General features: G+C 39.0%; 1 protein-coding gene across 4 annotated transcripts in view; it reads right to left on the bottom strand.

Moving 5' to 3' along the window:
* ZFAND3 (zinc finger AN1-type containing 3) overlaps positions 1 to 22009 on the bottom strand; it is a 382986-nt gene that overhangs the window by 96248 nt on the left and 264729 nt on the right. For 3 of the 4 annotated variants that reach the window (XM_072641978.1, XM_072641979.1, XM_072641980.1), the window contains one exon: positions 8984 to 9049. The exons of the other annotated variant lie outside the window; for it this stretch is intronic. In XM_072641978.1, coding sequence (XP_072498079.1) covers positions 8984 to 9049 — 66 coding nt within the window. The remainder of the gene's footprint in view (positions 1 to 8983; positions 9050 to 22009) is intronic. 4 annotated transcript variants of the gene reach the window in all.

Below are 22009 nucleotides of genomic sequence, written 5' to 3'. Positions count from 1 at the left end.
AAATGAAGACTAATTGAACAAGCTCACTAACCAAAGAAGAAACTCTGAGACTGTTTGTTGTTGGTGCTGGTCATGCCCAACTCTGTGCCCTTGTCTGGAATCTCCTTGGCAAAGATACTGGAGTGGTTTGGCATTCTTTTCTCCAGCTCATTTTACAGATGAAGAAACTGAGGTAAACAGGGTTAAGGGACTTGCCCAGGGTTACACAGCTAGTAAGTGTCTGAAGCAAGATTTGAACTTAGGTCTTTCTGACTCCAGGCTCTGCATTCTATCAATGTGCCACCTATACCTACCATTTTTGGTACTAGAAATAATTTAATGTTTGGTTCAATCCAAAGGCCTAATTCTCAGAGCACTAAAAAAAAAAAAAAAAAAAGAAAAACTTACCTACTAAATTACTAGGTACCCCACCCTCTCGGCACAAAGATGATATATTGATACTTTTATTCTATCACTGTCTCTCCATATTATTGCCCCAGAAATCCCAACATTTGGAATTCCTCAAGTGAGTCAAAAACAGAAACAAAGGCTCAAAACACTATGCCAAACTATATTCAAAACAATATACCAAAACATTCAGGGTAGCACTCTTTGTGGTAACAGAGAACTGGAAATAAAGTAAATGCCTACTAATTAGGGAATGGATCAAAATACTATGGTATATGATATAATGGAATTTACTTTGAAATTAATGTAACAAGTAAGAGGAATTCATACAAACATAGAAATGATGTGAAACAAAATAGGCAAAACCAAGAGAATATATACAATGACTACAACATAAAATGAAAGATCAATGAAAGGAAGTAGGAAACCAAAAAATCAGTGAAGGTCCCTGAGAACAGATAAAGAAAGCACTCACGCTATGTCCAATACAATAGAAAGAGGTAGTGTAGCACTACTATATATATGGTCAGATGCAGTCACCAGAAGGAATGTTCAATTTAGAGGGCAAAGGTTTGAAATGACTATGATATAAAGACAAATAGCATCAAAATAAAAAAAAATAGTTTACTATTTTTTTGGGAGAATGGGGAGAAGGAGAGATGCTAAGTAAGACAAAGTGGGAAGAAAACCTCATGATCGTTCAAAACAAAAATTCAATATTCACTAACAGATGACACATTCATTCTAAAGTGTACAGAGCCCCTATATAATGCATGATTCACCATAATACAAAAATTGAAGATTAAGTAGAAAGCAAATTAATTCACCAGGTGTCAGAAACCATCAAATAAACCCAATGAGGCAATACATAGAAAATGTTAAGATAAGTTTTGTCAGTAACTTCTTTAAAAAACTAATTATTTTTTTTTATTTAACTTTTAACATTTATTTTCACAAAAATTTGGGTTACAAATTTTCTCCCCTTTTATCCCCTCCCCACCCCCAAACCCAAGCATTCTAGTTGCCCCTGTGACCAATCTGCTCTCTCCTCTATCCTCCCTCCCTGCCCTTGTCTCCGTCTTCTCTTTTGTCCTGTAGGGCCAGATAGCTTTCTTAACCCCTTAACCTGTATTTCTTATTTCCCAGTGGTAAGAACATTACATTTGATCCTAACACTTTGAGTTCCAACTTCTTTAGCTCCCTCCCTCTCCACCCCTTCCCCTTGGAAGACAAGCAATTCAATATATGCCAAATCTGTGTAGTTTTGCAAATGATTTCCATACTAGTTGTGTTGTATAGGACTAACTATATTTCCCTCCATCCTATCCTGTCCCCCACTACTTCTATTCTCTTATGATCCTTTCCCTCCCCATGAGTGTCGACCTCGGATTGCATTCTGCTCCCATGCCCTCCCCTCCATCCTCCCCCCCACCCTGCTTGTGCCCCTGTCCCCCACTCTCCTGTATTATGAGATAGGTTTTCCTATCAAAATGAGTGTGCATTTTATTCTTTCCTTTAGTGGAATGTGATGAGAGTAGACCTCATGTTTTTCTCTTGCCTCCCCTCTTTATCCCTCCACTAATAAGTCTTTTGCTTGCCTCTTTTATGAGAGATAATTTGCCCCATTCAACTTCTCCCTTTCTCCTCCCAATATTTCTCTCTCACTGCTTGATTTCATTTTTTTTTAAGATATGATCCCATCCTCTTCAATTCACTCTGTGCACTCTGCCTCTATGTATGTGTGCGTGTGTGCATGTGTGTGTGTGTACTCCCACCCAGTACCCAGATACTGAAATGTTTCAAGAGTTACAAATATTGTCTTTCCATGTAGGAATGTAAACAGTTCAACTTTAGTAAGTCCCTTATGACTTCTCTTTGCTGTTCACCTTTTCATGGTTCTCTTCATTCTTGTGTTAGAAAGTCAAATTTTCTTTTCAGTTCTGGTCTTTTCATCAAGAATGCTTGAAAGTCCTCTATTTCATTGAATAATCATTTTTTTCCCCTGAAGTATTATACTCAGTTTTGCTGGGTAGGTGATTCTTGGTTTTAGTCCTAGTTCCTTTGACTTCTGGAATATCCTATTCCATTCCCTTCGATCCCTTAATGTAGAGGGTGCTAGATCTTGTGTTATCCTGATTGTATTTCCACAATACTTGAATTGTTTCTTTCTAGCTGCTTGCAATATTTTCTCTTTCACCTGGGAATTCTGGAATTTGGCCACAATGTTCCTAGGAGTTTCTCTTTTTGGATCTCTTTCATGCGGTGTTCTGCGGATTCCCTGAATATTTATTTTGCCCTCTGGTTCTAGAATCTCAGGGCAGTTTTCCTTGATAATTTCATGGAAGATGATGTCTAGGCTCTTCTTTTGATCATGGTTTTCAGGTAGTCCCAGAATTTTTACATTGTTTCTCCTGATTCTATTTTCCAGGTCAGTTGTTTTTCCAATAAGATATTTCACATTATCTTCCATTTTTCCATTCTTCTCTCTTTGTTCTGTGATATCTGTCTTTCTCATAAAGTCCTTAGAGTCCATCTGTGCCATTCCAGTTTTGAAAGATCTATTTTCTTCAGTGAGCTTTTGAATCTCCTTTTCCATTTGGCTAATTCTGCTTTTGAAAGCATTCTTCTCCTCATTGGCCTTTTGAACCTCTTTTGCCAATTGAGTTAGGCTAGTTTTCAAGGTGTTAATTTCTTCAACATTTTTTTGGTTCTCCTTTAGCAGGGAGCTGATCTGCTTTTCATGCTTCTCTTTCATCCCTCTCATTTCTCTTCCCAGTTTTTCCTCCACCTCTCTAACTTGATTTTCAAAATTCTTTTTGAGCTCTTCCATGGCCTGAGCCCATTGGGTGGGCTGGGGCACAGAATCCTTGCTTTCTGTGTCTTTGCCTGATGGTAAGCATTGTTCTTCCTCATCAGAAAGGAAGGGAGGAAGTGTCTTTTCTCCGAGAAAGCACCCTTCAATAGTTTTATTTCTTTTGCCTTTTCTGGGAATTCTCCCCAGCCAGTGGCTTGACCTCTGAATATTCTCCTCACACCCACCTCACCTCCTGATCCTCCCAGCCAGCGTTTGGGGACTGAGATTCAAATGCTGCTTCCAGCCTTAGGGCTTTTGGCAGGGCCAGGGCTGCTATTCAGTGTGAGAATTAAGTTCAGATGGTCAGGGCAGGGCCGCCTCTCAGGCCCAGTTCCCTCAGGGGGTTTATGCACAGACCTTCCACAATGGATCCAGGCTCCCGCCCGCTTGGGGAGCCCCTGTCTGCAGCCGCCTCTCAGCTTCTATCTCCCGGGGGGGCCGGAGCCATGGGGGCACCCCACTCCCCTCTCGACCCACCAAAGAGACTCTCTCACCGACCCTCGTCACCTGTGGGTGGGGGGGCTTGTGCGGCCGCTGGAGATCCCGTCCCTGAAGCCTGCTCGGATCTGTACCTCTCGGAGCCGGGGCCGCCGCAGGTCTGGGCTGGGCTCCGCGTCTGCAGCGCGACGGACCTTTTGCGAGAGGTTTGCAGGTCCCTCTGTGGGTGGAGGGACCCGCGTGGCCGCAGGATATCCTGTCTCCGTAGCCCGCTCGCATCTTTTCCTCACGGTGTCACGGCCGCTGCAGGGCTGCACTCAGCTCCCAGTCCCGGCGCCCAGTCCACAGCATGAAGGACCCCCTGCGAGAGGTTTGCAGGTCTCTCCGGATCAGAAATCTCCCTCGCTCCAATATTCCGTCGCCTCTGGGTGCAGAATTCACCGTGAGTTGGTCCCCTCTAGCCGTTCTGTGGGTTGTGGGTTCGGAGCTATGTGTATGTGCGTCTTTCTACTCCGCCATCTTGGCTCCACCCCCCCAAAACTAATTATTTTAAAGGAAAATGTTTAGAATTGCATTTTATAATTACAATTGTTGAGTTTGCAAAGACTCAGCCTATCCACTTCTATAACAAGACTCAAAAGGAGAAGACAACCTATAGGTTTCAAAACAAATAATTAAATTCATCATCCTAAGTGGAAGAGTTCTGTCTCCAAAAATCATAACCATTATCTGAGACTGGGATTGCTGTGTTAGCCTTACAGTTGTCTAACTAGGCTAGAGGTAGGCTCTTGAAAAGAAATGAAGGTCAAAAGGCTGGTAACTTTTTAAAAATTCCAAGTAGAAAAATTGCAATCTTCCTTCAAAGTCCTTCACAGCTGACCTGAATACTACTATGATTCCTATTAAAGGCAAGAATTTTCAAGCAGAAGGACAACTAACCTAACCTAAATGAAGACTGTGGAAAATTACTACTGTTTAAACCTGTTCCTCTTGAATTTTCAGACTTCTAAAGGCCAAGGGCAATATAGTGAAGGAAACAATTATTCACTAAATTAATGAAAGTGGGTATTTTCTCTCATTTCTCCCTTTAACTGTAGACACAGGTCAGTGTGGTTCCCCACCAGCAACTACCGTACATACAGTTCTATACAAATTCAACAAGTACTTCTTATATATTAGATTTGGGTGGAGCAGATGAGGGAGAGACAGGACAAGACACAAAGACAAAAGCGAAACAGTCCTTGTTCCAAAGAACTTTGTATTTTCCTTCTGGCAAACAACATGTTTATTGGGTAAGTAAATATAAAACATATATAGAATATAAACAAGGCAATCCCCAGTAAGGAAGGGCACAGAGCCTGAGGGGGCAGAGAGATTAGAGAGGCACCTGAGGTGAGCCTTGAAAGGAGCTACAGTTTCAAGAGGTGGAAGTGAGAAAGAAGAATACTGTAGATCCAGATGACAACTTCTACAAAAGCATGGAAGCAAGAATATCATGTATGGAATAGCAAGTAGACCAGTCTAGCTATAACATAAAGCATGTGGAGAAGAATATGTAGAATTATTCTAGCAAAACAGATCTGAAGTCATACTGAAGGGTTGTGAATGTAAACAGAGGGGTTGGCATTTTACCACAGAAACAACAGGGAGCCATTAAAATTTCTTCAGGTATGGTCAGATTTGGTCAGATTTGTGCTTTAGGTATATCAATTTCATGTGTAGAATGGATTGGAGAAGACAGAGCCTCATGACAGAACACCAATTAGAAGACTATTCCAATAGTGAGACAAGAAAAAGGGTGGTAGTCATGTGAATAAAAAAATGGTTTGGACAAGACAGGTCTTGCGGAAATAGAGTTGAAAAACTTTGCCAGCTGTGAATGGATGTAGGGATGGGGATGGAGGTTGAGGGACAAGAAAGAGTTGAGGAAGACCCTGAGGTCGTAAACCTGGATATTTGGTAGGAAAGTGGTACCCTTACCAAAAACAGTGACTTTAGGAAGAAACGAGGTTTTAGCAGAGACCGAAAATAAGTCCTGTGGTGATGTGGAGATGGGAGCTCAGGAGAGAGAAATTAAAGCTAGATATGCAGACTTGGGACTCATTTATATAGACATGAGAACTGACCCCATGGGAACTGATGGGATCATCAAACCAGAAGAGGGCAAAGGACAGAGTGGATGATACTCATGGATAGGGGTGGGACAAAGAAGTATGATATAGCTTTATAGAATGTCTAAGTCAAGTGAATTTATTTTTTTTAAAAGAATGGGAGCAATCTGGGTACGTTTATAGACAGCAGAGAAGAAGCTTATAGATAAAGTGAGATCTGAAATAAAAGAAAGGGGGAATAATCACAGCAGCACATTCAAGAGGAAATGAAAAGGGATGGGACTGAGAACGTAAGGTTAGTCTGAGGTTTTGAGGAGTGGTATGGTATGGAGGAAAACAGGAAGTTTAATGATCTGAATTTTCTTAGTAAAGTAGGATTCAAGGTTCTTTGTTGAGAGGAAGAGGGGAAGAGATGGCATAGGTTATCTGATGAGAGGAAGCAAGTTTAGAATAGGTGCTGTAGGTAATATAGTAAGAGAATCATAAGGGAAAAATAAAATGACTGCTATGCAGCACAAATCCAGAGAAGATTAGATAACAAATTTGTGAACCTACTCAGCACAGTTCTACGAAATTCCTCAGAAGGATTTAGTAGTGATAAAGAAAGACAATGTAGATGACTTCGGAGTAGGATTTTAGAGAAAGATTTCAGTGAAGATGAAAAACAGGCTTAAAGAGATGAGGCAGAAGGTTTTGGTCAGAGATAGGAAGTTCAAAGTTCCAGGAGAACTATGACAGGTGACAATCAGACCAGGTTATGATCAAGCTCCTGTGTGGCTGATATCAAACAAAAAAAGGAGTTCACAAGAGCTTAGGAGGCTGATGAACCAGGGGACCAGGGTGTTCAAGGGGGCACTGTCACATGTGTTGATCTCAGCAAGCAGGTGAATAGGGCGGAAATGAAAAGTGTGAACTAGACAGTGGACTCCTTGATAACTACCCCACAAAACTGGAGGTGAGAAGATGACTGCAATGAGGAATGCAACTGCACAAGGAGTGCTCCTCTTCCTCATCTTGGCCCACCGCTTCAGGAAGCACTAAAGAAGGAGCCAGTCCTGGAGAAGGTGGCCAGAGACACCACCCCGTAGAAGAGCTGGGATTTTTACTGTCAGAATATGATGAAAGTGTGAAGAGGTCTAGAGATAAAGGGAAGTTTGTAACAATAAAATAAGAATTTCTGAAGGCATGATGGAATGAGGTGGAAGAGGACCTGGACTGTGGAGTGATAGGGCTAAGATGACTAGGGAATCAAGTATAAGGACAGAGAAGAGAAGGGAAAGATTTCTGTCTCAGCAGCTCTTCATAGAGAAAAGGGGAACTAAAGCTAGAAATTTTCTCATCATATTATGGCAAATAACCAGTTGACGTTGGCACCTAACTGCCTATGGGCTAGGCAAGGTCCTCTGTTCACAGAACATGGAGTCAAAGGAGCAGAAAAATGGTTTCTAATATCATCCTGTTATTATGCAACATTGGGTGGATAGGTCTTTCTTTTCCCATTTGCTGTGACCAAGACACAATTTATCTTTTCCCAGGGCATTGCGCATCCCTGCCCTTCTCTAAAAAGCTAGAACTAGAACGGTGTAATACTGTCACTGCTCTCATATAAAGCTGTGGAGGAAATTAACCTGACCTTAACCAAAAGTAAACTACTAAATTCCTTATAAGTAGTATTGTGGAGAGCATTCTGAAATAAAACTAAGACAGGTGACTGCTCTAAAATTCTGAGGGAGAAAAAGCAGTGTTTCTAAATCAAATATTCCCCCTGCCCCCAAAAAATATCTTTCAGGTAATTGTGGTTGATTTTTTTTTTTAAGTTAGCATGGCTCTTGCGATTCTTGATAGAGAGTTTTAAAGAAAAGATTTTGACGGTTATGAAAAATACCTTGGCAGTGACCTTTGGAAGAACAATATAATTATTTTGACTCTTTCAAATACAATCTGTGAGATATTTTAAATAGCAGGTAGGCTTATTAGAAATGAGAAACACTGTTTAAAATAAATTAAGCTATACAGGAAGAGAGCATTAGGCATTATTTCTGCTCTTTGGAAAGCTACAGGATTCATGACTTCATGTTTAATAAAAATGCCACAAATGCAAAAGGATGTTTCCAAGTTCCTGAGAGTGGGAAAAGAGTAAGAAATCAAAAATGGTATGAGAATGAGTGACTGAAAAGAACTATTATACTACAAGTCAGGTCAAAATATTTATTAAATGTACCACAACCTCCTTCATTCCCAGGCACCCATTCTTTATACAAAAGGATTTTCATGAAGTTTTCTCTCTGCTCAGAAAAATTAGCAACACGTCAAGTACCAAGCAAGGAGCAGTGTTTCCTCTTTTATTCCTGTGCAACATTCTTCATATAGAGATCACCTCAGAGGAAGTCAGTAAATGACAATATGCATACATTCATATCCATAAAGTCAAACCCTACTTCCTGTTCTGGGGCCCTCAGAAAATAATGACAAGAGGGTTCAAACATACTTGGGATTTAAACATCAGCTCTGATGTTTAATAAAAGCTAATATTTACATGATGCTCTAAGGTTTGCCAAGTACTCTACGTAAATTATTAGATCTTCACCTTGTGAGGGTGATGCTAAAAGCAGTCCCTTCTTTTTTCTGGACTGGTGATGATATTGGTGTTGGCAGTTCCTGGAAAGGAACTTCATTTACCAATGCAGATGAAAATATTTTCTGCAATTTACAGTCAGAGAAAATTGCCTAGAGCACAGAATGGCTGAGAGAGTTCTCTGCTCCTTTGACTCCATGTCCACACAGGTTAAGTGTCAGAGGCCAGATTTAAACTGTGTCCTCCTTATTCCAAATCCAACACTCTGTCAACTACTCCAAGGTGCCTTTCAGGATAAGAGTCTGATGTCAGGCAAGACACTTAACTTACTTGGGGGCCTCGATTTGCTCATTTAAAATGGAGATGATAATGTTTGCATTACTTGCTTTATGGAGTTGTGAAGAAAGCATTTTGTGAGCTACATGGTGTTTCAGAAATGTGAGTTATCAGGTAAGTTAATACGATCCCATGAACAATACAGTGATCTTTTTATTTCCACTTCCTTGTCATTTCAAAAATCAAAGAAAAAAGAAAGGCAAAATGTTGGCAAGTTCACCAAGTGCAATTTAGTATCTAGGCAATGGAAAGAATTTAAAAATGAAGGAATGATGTACGTACCTGTGCCACAGGATCTTTTGGTTGGCGTGATTAATGAGACATGAGCTATATCTGTGCATGGCCCACCTAGAAACAAAAAGGCAGTGATATCAGTCAAGTAGCAGTCTCTATGAGCCTGCACGTTCAAAAGCAGGATGCTTCTAACGCAACGGCGACATACCTAGGAATATGCACAACCCAGTTTTCCACATATTTAACGTGCTAAGAGACCTATGAAAATATAAGTGTGGTTTGGCTCTTCAGTACAGAGCCCCATACTCGGTCCATACTATACCACACTCACTAGTCAGCACTGAATATTGTTGGTCAATAAGCATTTACCAAGTACCTAGAACACACCAAGCACTCTGCTGTGTTCCCCGGTGCTTACAAAGAAAAGCAAAATGAAGAACCCCTCCTTTCAAACAGCTCACAGGCCAAATGAAAAGAAAATATGCAAACAACTATGTAAGTATACACTATACACAAGATACACTAAGGAATTAACATTAAGGGGGATAAAGAAAGTCTTCTGATTGAAGGTATGATTTTAGTTAGGAGGTATAGATGAGGAGGAGAATTTCAGATATGGAGGACAGTCAGTGAAAATGCAGAGTCTGATGATGGAGTGACTTAGATGAGTGACAAGCAAGGAGACCAGTATCAATGGATAGCAGAATATGTGGGGGAGTGTTGGGGGAGAGAATGTAACTTGTAAGAAGGCTGGAAAGGTAGGAAGGGGCCAGGTTATGAAGAACTTTGAACACCAAAGAGGATTTTATATTTGATCCTGGGGATAACTGGGAGCCATTGAAGTTTAGTGATGGGGGGGTGGGGGTGGGGGTGACATGGTCCAATCTGTGCTTTAGGAAGATCAGTTTGATAGGTGAATAGAAGATAAAGTGGAATGGTTGAGACTTGAGGTAGAGAGCCCTATCAGTAGGCTATGTAAATAGTCTGGGCATGAGGTGAAGAGTGCCTGTACTATGGTGACTGCAGTATCAGAGGAGAGATGTTATAAAGATAAAATGGATAAGACTTAGCAACAGACTGGATGTGAGAGATGGTGAGGAACTGAGGAAGACCTTAGGCTGAAAGCCTAGATGACTAGAAAGATGGTGGTAACCCACATAGTAACAGAGAAATTTGAAAGAGAGGAAGGTTTGGGGGAGGTAAAGATAATGAACTCAGCAAAAAATTAAAAATCCTGAATGGAAATGTTCAGGTCCAGAAAAGAATGGGCATATCTGTGGGCAGTAAGTTTACTCCCAGAACAATGAGCAAAGGTTCTATCCCTTAGGCCTGAGCCCAAATGGGAGGCAGGGGGTACAGACCAATCATTTCCATGATATAAGGACCATCTCCTGTTTTGGGGTCTTTGCTGATGGAGATCCACAATTTAGTCTGAAAGAGCTGCTTGGGGGACTGAGAGTTTAAATGACTTGTCCACAGTCACACATGGCTGGAATATGTCAGAGGTAGGACTTCAACCTGGGTCTTCTGACTACAAGGCCAGCTCTCAATCCACTACGCCCTTCTACCTCTCATCAAGCAATTACGAATGATCAGGCTTGGTTTAAAAGGGAAATTCCCTAAAGAATGGTAAACTAGTTGAGGACTGTCTTAATGATATAAAAAGGAAACATTGAGAGGTGAAGAATATTTTATTTAACTGTGGTAAGTCTGATGTGAAGTTGTTAAGTCTTTGAGAAACTTGACACTCAAAGAATGAGAAGATTTTTAGAACTCAAAGAGCCATTAGAGGTCAACTAGAAAAACCTACTCACTCATTTTACACATAAGGAAAGTAAAACCCAGAGTGGTGGTCACTAGCCCAAGATTTACAAACCAAATATTAACCTGCTCCTTTTTCAGTAGATGCTTTCATGATATTAAGATATTACACTATTCATTTCCCAATAAAACACTGGAAAAGACCTAAGTGTGCCAATAACTGCTCCACACTTCCAATTTTAAACAAGACTCTAAGCCTCCATTTCTTCAACTGTCGACAAACATGAGTAGTTTGAGTGAGATAATTTCTAGCTCAAAAATTTTCTAATTCTGAATCTAGAAATTCTGAGGTTCAAATTTCTGGACACTCCAGGCATATGGCATATAAGGTGCCTCTTTACAAAATATGCTTTTAAACAAACAGAATCAGAAAATCAGTGAGGCTAGAGAAACACGGATTCAATTTTGTAAATCTGGAACAGCCAGGCCAACCAACCGAAACCAAGTAATTATTAAGTACCAGTATAAGTCTTGGCATTATGCCAGGAAATGGAGATACAAAGGAAAAAAACAGAACAGTCTCTGCCACCAAGGTACATTCTACAGAGGTCACTTCCCTCTCATCCACATTGGCCTTCTGCTCACTAAGACACAGATAAGTCTTAATTATACAATTTCTGGACTATAAGGCTAGGTAGGGGAAAAAAAGGACACTTAGCTGCAATAAATCATGTATTTTCCTTGTTCCCCACTGGAGCATGGAAGAGAGAAGTCAAGAGTCTTAGAACTTATCATACCTTCATTCTCTATCTTGCTAGGTCTTCAACAAAAGGCTCATAGTATCAGTACCACAATAGCAACACCCTTCAGAGGATGTAGCAAAGGGGAAGGGAGGAACATTCAATTCAATTCACCTGGTGTTTAGTGGTTTTCTATTATTTGCCTACTATGGTTCTAAATACTACAAAAATTAAGAAAAAAAAATCCCTGCACTCCAGATTTGTTGTGGAGAGAAAATTTAGACCCATCAGAAAACAAAAGACATTATAGAGTATCCCTAAAAGTGTTAGTATAATTTTAAGCTATCAAAACTATTAAGGCTTCAAACTGTACTAAGACTTGGGACACCATGTACAATAATGTGCTAAACTGACTACGTTCAGATGGCAAAATATAACTTTCAAGGAAAAGTGTTACTACTGACCAGGCAGGAAAAAGATCATCGTTGGCTGGAGTAATTAGAGAAGTCTCCATAAGGGGAAAAAATGACCACCTGATTAAGTGGTATGGTTCACATGAACAGGAACGAGCCGAGTAGACAAACTAGGTGAAAATACTCCCACAGAATTCTTGGGAAAAGATTTCTACCACATTTGCTCCTCCTCTCTCCTCCTCCTCCTCCTCCACCACCACCACCACCACCACCGTTATGGCTAGCTTTTATAAAACACCTACTACATGGCAAGAACTGTGCTTCATGATTTACATGTCTTATCTCATTTGATCCTGACAACTACCTTGGGATGTAGGTGCCATTATTATCTCCACTTTACAGCTGATGAAATGAGGCAAACAGAGGTCAAGTATCTTCCTCAAGTCACCCAGCTAATAAGTGACTGAGGCTGCATCTGAATTCAGGTTTTCCTCACTCCAGATCCAGTCCTTTCTTTATTGACTAGGCCACCTAGCTATTAGCTGTAAATGCTCACATTGAAAACTTAACAATGAATTCTCTAGAATACCCCTGGAAATAATCTGTATAAACAAGAGCTCTTTGGGCTCCTCAACAGTTTTTATGAGTGCAAAGGGATCCTGAAACCAAAATGTTCTGAGATTTGGTGTTATAGAATAATATAGATGGAATCATCTGGTCTACTCCATGAATTTTACAGATGATGAAATACTAGAGACACCAATGAGCAATTCTCTTGGAAGTGCAGAAACAGGAAAAGTGATCAAGTATTTCATAGGCTTGACAGAAAAAAGTGCAAGAATCTATCATTATGATTGACTGAGAATTAGCTCAGCTATAGCTGACTTTACTGTCACTACCTGTCTTAGCTTTTTCTTATCTCCCAGGAGATGAAGAGAAAGAAATGAAAATTAAAGTGAGATAAGACTGTCAAAATCTCCATGTACTCCACTTGCCCAATTCTAATTTTTATCAAATTGTCTTCTTCAGTTAACTTTTGCATCTCCTTTTCCACCTGTCCAATTGTTCCTTTTAAGGAGCTATTTTCTCCAGTTAGGTTTTGTACTTCCTTTTCCATTTGTCCAATTTTCCTTTTAAATTCTTCTGTGATTTCTTTTTTCATATTTTTAAAATCATTGGTCAGTTTTTCTTCTGTTTCTCTAATTTGGCTTTTAAAATCCTTCCAGAGATCCTCCAAGAAGGCTCTTTGTGGTTCAGATCAGTTCATATTCCCTTCTGAGGTTTCAGATGGGAGTACAGTCTCAATGCTGACCTCTTTAGTATTCGTGTTTTGGGCCTTGTCCCCACAGAAAGATTCTATGGTCTTTTCTTTTCTGCTTTGTTTCTTACTCATGATGATCACCCTTTTCCTGGCTTTTAAAGTAGATCTCTATGTCTGGGGCACAGGGGGCCTTGTCCCATAGTTCTTGTGACTAAAACTTGAGGCTTTGTGTGTTGTGATCTCTGGTTCTTTCAGCAAGAAGCAAAAATGCTTGTGCTGAGCTGGCTGGCTGGAAAGCAGAGGTCAGGTGAAGTCTTTTTTGGATTTCCCCAGAGTTACCCTGGAGCTAGCTTGTTAAGTGTGAGGGAGGGGTAGTCTGGTCACAGGAGCTCTCCTCTGCTGAGCTAGAACATAGGCAAGTTCAGCAGTTGGTTATCCCAATTAGTTAGTGTCTTCCCAATTCCCCTGGGGTGCTGAAGCATGCCTAGGGTCCTGGTGTTGGCAGTTGCGGGCTTCACCCCAATGGGGCTCAGGATCTTCTGGTTTGGTGAGGTGGGGCTATCTGGGACAGCTCTGATCCTGCACTGGTCCCCTTCAGTTACAGCAAGAGGGACTCTCCTTAGCGATTTTCCTAGCCTCATGGGCTAAGAGTCTGTTTACCCCTTCTGCTGCTCCCACTGTTCCAGGATTTTTTCCCCGAGGAGATATTCTCTGGGCTCTTCAAGGTCAACAAAGGGAGGGAGACAGCAATTACTGATCACTCTGCTATCTTGGTTCCCAGAACTGGAAATCCCTCCATGGACTCTAATGATATCTGGGGCCTAACCTCACACTGATTAAAATGATGGCCTCCCTTACCACCAAGGACAATCACTCCAAAACACTAGTTTCTAAATTTCTGTGTAAGTGTTCTTTCCTAGGAGGCTGGTGATGGGAGGGGTAGAGAAGAATGAGTGAAGGACATGTTTGGGTCCTCTTAATTCCTCCACTCTGTTATGTAAACTGATGATGCTAAACTTCAGAAAGGGCTTCAGAACCTGGCTGCTGCTGCAAGCTGTATATGACTTTAATCAGATTTGCCACTTTAAATCTTGCTCTCATCATGTCTATGAAGTGTATACATTCTGACGACTCCTGAGTACCAGTGTGAACATCCTTGTACTAGTCTGATAGCATGTTCTTTAGCACCTCCCCCCCAACTCTACTTCCCTCCTCAGTATCTAGCCGTGGTGATAAAATTCCCATGTAAAGCACAGAAATGAATAATCCCTTAAACCACCAGAATTTCATGTAAGTAGGAAAATAATGCATCCTGATAAAATTGCTTAAGCTCAAGGAAGCCAAAACAAAAACTGCTGAAAAAATTTGACTGAGACAACTGGGTTAACCAGTATAAATTACTATAAAACTGCTCATAATTATAAATGCTATAGATTCATAACTATAAATTGTAATTATTAGAATCTTGGTTTAATTCTGGATGACAGTATTTACCACTATTTTCTCTCTCCCCCATAGACTGAATTTCTGTAGGTTGACACACAAATGACTTTGAGGATTCCTGGCATATCTCAAGATGCATCATCATGAAAGAGTTCTCCAGAGATCTTGTTAAACTAACAACCCAATTCAATGTATTCCCTATATTAAAGTACAAATAAAACCACAGCTGAGCCAAGACAAATTGAAAGCAAGTATAACTGGAAGTAATAATGCATTCCAGCTTTGATAATTGGACAATATTACAAACAGAAAGTCTGGCATTAAGTCCAGTCTTATTCACCATTACTATGAAGTGCCCCATAATCCAAAATGGGAACACGGTTCCCTAGTGAGCAGGGCCAGTAAATTTCTCACTGTATTGTCATTTACGATTTCCTCATCCCCAAATCAACCTAGCTGCTACAGAAAACGATGATTTTATCTGCCTTTAAACAATTAGTGTAAAATCAAGGTTATAAAAAGAAAAGATTGTAAGACAAGAGAAATTTGAAGGGATGCCTTTCAAACTACTCACAAAAAGAAGTATAAGTGGTTATGTGGTTCTAGCTAAATGGTTCTTGTAAGTTGGAAATGATTAGTAAGAGAGTGAAGGCCAAGAGTCTGTATCATTATCAGAGGACATTTATTCAAAACTGAGACTCTAACATAGGGCCACTGGGATTTTCTCATTCCAGAATTCTCTTGAACCACAACAGGACTTGAAAAAAGGCCTATGAGGTGTTATGAAAGCAACTTTTCCAAAAGCTCCATTTTCCCATGAATTGTTTTCACCTAGTTTTGCAACCACTCTACGTGGTGAGTAACACTGAGAACCCATTTATTTATATGGAGATTAGGCAGATCAGAGAGTCAGTCTGGTGTAAATGGAAACAGTGCTGAACTTGGCATAAGGACCTGGGCTCATTTATTGCATTGTGGTCTTAGAAAAGGCACTTTATTTTACTTTCTTCATCTATAAAATGAAAGGGTTGAAGTAGGCATCTTCTAAGGTCCCCTTTTCAGCTCTCCTATGCTTTTAGGATCATAGGACATGTTTTTCTAGGACCTCGAATCATTTATACAGGTGAGGCCAAGATTTTAATCAGTGTGAGGCCTGTAGAGATTAGGCCTCAGATATCATGGAGTCCATGGAGATTGACAATCTTACCTCACTTAAATTTTCATTTCTCTTCACCTCCTGGGAGATAAAAAAAAATTAAGGCAGGTAGTGACAGTAAGGTCAACTATAGCTGATCTAATTCTCAGCCAAACATCATGATAAATCCTTGCACTTTTTTCTGTCAAGCCTAGGAAGTACTTGATCAGTTTTCCTATTTCTGCACTTTCAGGAGACATTCATTGCAAAACTACTATCTGGCAGGAGGTATTTTATGTAGAAATATTTTACTTTTTGTGTGATGTGTCAAGTTTCAACTATTTAAACTTTGAAATTTGCATGCAAATAATGCATAGTGTATAAGCTTTACAATCAGTTAAGTTTGAATGCCCTATGCACTCTCTTCTAGGGTTGCCTTTTGTTCTTGTAAAGTTGTCATGCATAATGCAGTGCCACTATGGATCCCATTTGCAACTGCACACTATAACTACGATGCTGAATTCTTTTGTTGTGCTTCCCCTACAACTAGAGATCTTTATACCATGTGCAACTAGATAACATTTTCCTGCACAAACAGTTCTAATTTCAATCCTAAAGAAGGTAACAGCAGAGGTCAAATCAGTGTATTCAATGCATGGTAAACCTTAAAAAGGAAGGTTAAGTAAACACATTAAATATCAACACTCACACATCAAGTCAAAGCAGGCAGATATTCACATTTTCACTTACACCACACTACAGATACATTATCTGCATCAAGGGCCACAGAGGTCCCTTTGCTAGCGTAATCTAAAAGGAGATTGTTGCTTAAGGAAGAAGTGCTCCAGATGGCAACAGTACACTGTCCAGCAAAGGTTTTAGTCACACAAAAACAAAGAACTTGTCCCACAGAAGTAGCATTGTCCTTTAACCTTGAAAACACATACCAAAAACCTACTCAGACAGTTTGTTAATGAAGCTGCAATGCCTGGTTATTTTTGGCTCCTAGTATCATTGGCCATCCTTGGCTGCTATAACACTGTGCACTAAAGATATCAATTAGGAAAAATGGATTGTCAAGCAGTCAGTCAGCTAAAAACTGCCTGTATCTCAATAATCAAACACTTTACTGGTCTTCTGTAACTCTGTAAAACATTAATACACAAAAATAGCCATTCCTTTTGCAGATTTATTACACTTCAATATTCTTGTTTAATTAACATGACATTTACATAACAAGGCCTAATTAATTTCCCACTAAAGGCACTGTGGACTAATTAGAAATGCATTATCCCCTTGTAAGTAACCTGTCAATTCCACTTCAACATAATCTGTATGATGTTTACCTTCGTATCTCCAAACACCTTCAAATACCATTTTCTTAATGGGAGATTTGGACAGCAGATTTTAAAGGTACAATTCATGCCCAGCATTTGGAGATAATGAATTACATAATCAGGAAAGTTCCTGATAATAGTTTCTTGAAAAAAAAAATCTCTCTAGTACAGATACCATTCATTATCATCTGGTTCTGTTAAGAAATTCACGTCTTTTTGAAAATCTAGGAAACATCTAATCATTTCTTTATCAATGACATTTTCTTCAAAAATCTTTAAGACACTGACCATTTTAGAATTTAACATTGACTGAATTACATTAAGGAACAAATAAATCTGAGCCAATAAGAGATGGGGTGTAATTCAGGGAAAAATGCTCCCTGGAACTTCCAATCACATCCCCAAACTGCAATTCAAGGACTGCTTTAATCAGAGAGGATACACCTAATCTGTCTATATAATTGAGTTTGAAAATGAATCATCGATTAAAAGCAGAAATACATAAAGATATAATGAGGAAGAATTCAAGAAAGAATTCCACAATAGCAATAGCTCTTCTTTCCCATCAAATAAAAAACTCAGAATTAAACCATTTGCAAATGTTATTACTTGAAATAGACTAGACAAACAAATACAATGCTAAGAATTTATGCAAGCAGAATTCTAATCCCAATTCACCACTTGATATCAGAAGGGAAGAATCTACAGCTTGGAGGTGTGTCAGAACTAGCCCTGTGGTAACTACCTTGCACACACAGTGTGTTTCACTTCAAAATGCTTTTATTTTATTCACCAAATACATTGCTAGGCAACTCCTCCCTCTCCCTTCTTCCCTCCAGTAATCCTCTTCCTAGGTGAAGAAAATAAAGTTCCCTAGGTTTCCCCCTATTCCTGTGGAAGTTACATGTAGTGTGGGTTGTAAGATGAAGTTAGACATCTTTTCAATTTGTCCAGCATGGGAAGATTCATTAAGGGATAAGGGCCTACATGAGTTTCCTTTAGCTGTCACCACAAGTAATTCACTCACTCTCCATAGATTAGTGAGTGGTGGGAATGGAATGCTAATGACACAGTCCATAGCTTATATGGCTAATACTTTACAGGTCAAGAGCAGTTACTAGAATCATACTGTCATTTAGAAGTAAAGTGATTCAGTGACTACAAAGTAAATGGAAAGAACAGAAAACCAAACCAAATACTATCTATTTATAATAACCAATGACTCTAGAGAAGAAAAAAAAAATCTTTGGATGGAGAATACTGCATAAACAATCAGACTTAGTTGACTTATTGGTTAATTTTGCTGAACTATGTTTTTTTCCTCTCATTCTTTGTTGTAAGGAATGGCTTTATGGGTAGAGAAAAGGTAAGGGATTTATCTGGAAATGGAGATGAAATAAGAAAACTAAAGATATCAAAAACTTTTTCTAAAGAAGTAGTACAGATGGTTGGTCATGTTTCCAACAGATTAGAAGTTGATGTTTTTATCTGATTCCTTCAAACTCTGCCTGACAGCTTGATCTGTTTGGTAGGCAATGGTCACTGCAACTGGCAAAGATGGTCAGTGACACTTGTTAACTCTCCTAATGAAATTGTTTTTTCTTTCACTCAACAAGCAGCCAAAGTGAATAATGGACAAACTTTGAAGTCAGGACAACCACATTACTTACTTATAGAAGGAAGAAGGAAAACATCAAATACTTGCTTCAATGAGAACACAAGAGGTCTCTGGCATTCTTGCTCCCTTTTCAAATGAATTTTTTGAATAGTATCATCAACTTCAAAACTTTTATGAGTGTTTGTGGTTTTTCATTTGATGTTGATCAAGTAAAACCTATAGCCACAGTAAGAATTCATTGCTCAGTTGTTCTATACTAAGAGTAATTTGAACTACTAAATTATCTTAAGATTGTTAAAGTTACATAAGGAGTTCCAAAGGATTTTCAATATATAAAAACAGTACACATAAAACTAAAACCCCCCAAAATGATTAAGTATTGGAAGGCTAAGTGAAATGTAAAGTGTGCTACCACCTACTGGTTTAAAACTGAAAAAATGTTTATTTTGGAGGGTCAGAATACAAAGTGGCTAATTAAATTTTTCACCAATCTTATCATTATAGTAAAGCATCTGGTTATCACTTCACCAATTTCCATAGCTGTTCGATTTAGATATTTATTTTAAAGGAAATTAAGATTTCCATGTTTGGATTTTTTCAGAAATGCAAAAATGGTTCTCATAGCAACATCAACTGAAACCTATCAATGCTGAAGTTTTTTTTCTTCTGACCCAGTCAAAGGCAGAGTACACTCAGGCACTTCAGTATCCTCTGAATTTCTGTCTGTATCTGTTGCTGAGAGATCCCTTCTTCTGAATGGGAAGGGGCTTTGTGCATGCCCTTAACAAGAGACTTCAGAGAAATACAGAAAAGATTACCTTCTATTCAGATCCCAGATATTATTAGAAAGGTTTTAAAAAATGAATTCTGAATGAAGTGGTCCCTTATCCCTTCTGTAAAATGGCTGTTGTACATCAGCTGAAAGCACTGAGAGATGTCACTATAAGAGCCTTGCTCTGGCCTTAATCTTATAAAATGTTACATATTAGGTCTTTAGGAGCACAACAGATTTTTAACTTCAACCTTACTCCCTCTGCCCAAAAAAAACTAACCCAAAATACACACTAAAGAGTAGAAAACAGACATCTCTATTCCATCTAACTCAGAGTTTCATCTTCACAATTAATGAAAAATGAAGGGGGGGCTTGGCAATGAAATTCATGTTAAAAAAATTCCAGGAACATCTATTCCCTTTTTGGTGTAATACCCCATTGTTGTCAGGGGAAGGCATTCACATGATAACTAAAATAAGTCTGTGTAACACAAAAGGAGTAATGCTTTAAAAAATCAAACAACATTCTGCAATAAGAGTATAGTCTGTTTCTAGCCTGGCATTTCTGTCACATTAAAGTTTAGAATCTGTTTAAAACAAGCACAATGTGAATGTTTCTGCATCTACGTAAAAGGTAAACAATTAGACAAAAGGAGAGGGAGGAAAGGCTGAAGCTATGTTAAGTATGATTGTTCACTGTGACCTTTATTTTCACAGCAAAGCAAAGAGTATCTTTTAAAATTAGCACATAAAGAATATCTACTTGGGGGAATAAAGCTGAAGAAGTCTCAACTTATTTCAAATACTGAGCCTGCATAACAATTTATGGGTAATCTCAAGAAGACCCAGAAAAAGTAAGTGTTCATGAAGTCATATAGCAAAAATGAACTGGTCTTTAGTTGTTACAGAAGAAACCCAGATGGTAAAAGAACTCAAACTGGGATTTGCTCACCTGGCTGCTCCAGGGAGGCAGTCATGTGCAAGGCTAAGAAAGAGGTGCCACTCTAAACTGAGACTTCTGTCATTGGAAACTGAAGAACTGATTTCAAGTCAAATACTTAATCTCAAAATTCAATAGAGAAAAGGCTACATTCTTTAGCTGTCAGGACTACAGTATCAAACAGACGACTAGGAATATAGGCTTGTTGCTTGAGCAAGAGCAACTTGAGCAAAAAATGCAGAGATACCCTTTATCAAAGTCTCAAATAAAATACCAAAAGTCACTGAAACACAGAGTTATAAAAGATCACACAGATAAGCCAGTCCAAGCTCCTGTTCAAGTCATGATTCTATCTTAAAAATTCCCAAACAAATGGGAGATCTGACTTTTTCTGGAAAATCTCCAATAAAAGGGGATTCACATTCCCACAAAAATGGGGAATTCTATTCTCTATACTCTATTCTATTTCTGGAAAGTTGGAATTACTTTAACATAGGTTGAAGTGAAATCTGCTTAACCTATCGTTCCACATTCTCCGTGGCACCAAGTAAAACAAGTGTAATCCCTCTTCTACAGGAAAACCTTTCAAATATTTCAGAGCTGTCAGTCATCATGGCCTTTCCTATGGCTTTTCTTCTTGATAGATACCTATGTGCTTAAGTCTGTTCTCACAAGGCATGATTTCAAGTCCCTTCATCATCTTGATCAATCTCTTTTAAACATCCTCTTGCTTATCAGTATCCCTTCTAAAACACAATGTCCAAAACTGGCATCTAGATGAGGAACAATAAGGACAGAGTAGAATGATGCTATAAACACCTTTGCACAGAACCACACACACACACACACACACACACGCTATATACATATATATACTTACACATATATACACATAAGTATATATGTACGCATATGCAGTGTAAGATCATTAAGGTTAAGAACCCTAAAAATTTTAGCTGCCAGATCTTTTTCACATGAACTGACTATAGTAGTAATCAAGTATCCCCCACCTTCATCTCATACTTAGGCATTTTATTTTTTTTAACCTAAGTGCAAGCCTTTATGGTTATTCCTATTAAATTTAATCTTAATAGCTTCTTCCTATTGTTTCAGGCTACGGAAATGATTTTGGATTCAAATTCCATCATCGACAAATCTAATAAACACAATTTGATAACTGCACTCATATTACTGATAAAATGTTGAAGAGAACTGGGTAGAGAGCAATCTACCAGAGATGGACTGATAGTCTGGAAAGACATCTCTGGTGGAATACTCTCTCCTTTTCTATTAAGGAAGATCATTATTATTATCGATGCAGGCATAGAAGACATGTAGATGATGGAACTGGAACTTAAGATGAAAACCAGAACAGTTAAACAAGTTCCAATCTAGCTAGCATTATAGAAGAGAGAGATTGGGAAAGAAATACTTCATCTTGAATAATTCTTGTAAGAAAACACTGCTGAATGCTTCAGTCCTTTTACACTTTGACAGGGATTAACTTAATGGTCTCATACATTGATTTGCCCTGAATTACAGTCATTCTATTCAATGCAGCATGCAGCTGTACATCGTCATACTGTACTGCAAAAATATCAATCTTCTTAGAACATGGCTCTAATGAAAGCAGTATGCTTTACAGAACTATCAA

This window comes from Notamacropus eugenii, chromosome 2 (assembly GCF_028372415.1).
Source record: "Notamacropus eugenii isolate mMacEug1 chromosome 2, mMacEug1.pri_v2, whole genome shotgun sequence".
Taxonomy (NCBI): Eukaryota; Metazoa; Chordata; class Mammalia; order Diprotodontia; family Macropodidae; genus Notamacropus; species Notamacropus eugenii.
This window is presented reverse-complemented; position numbering and strand designations above follow the sequence as displayed.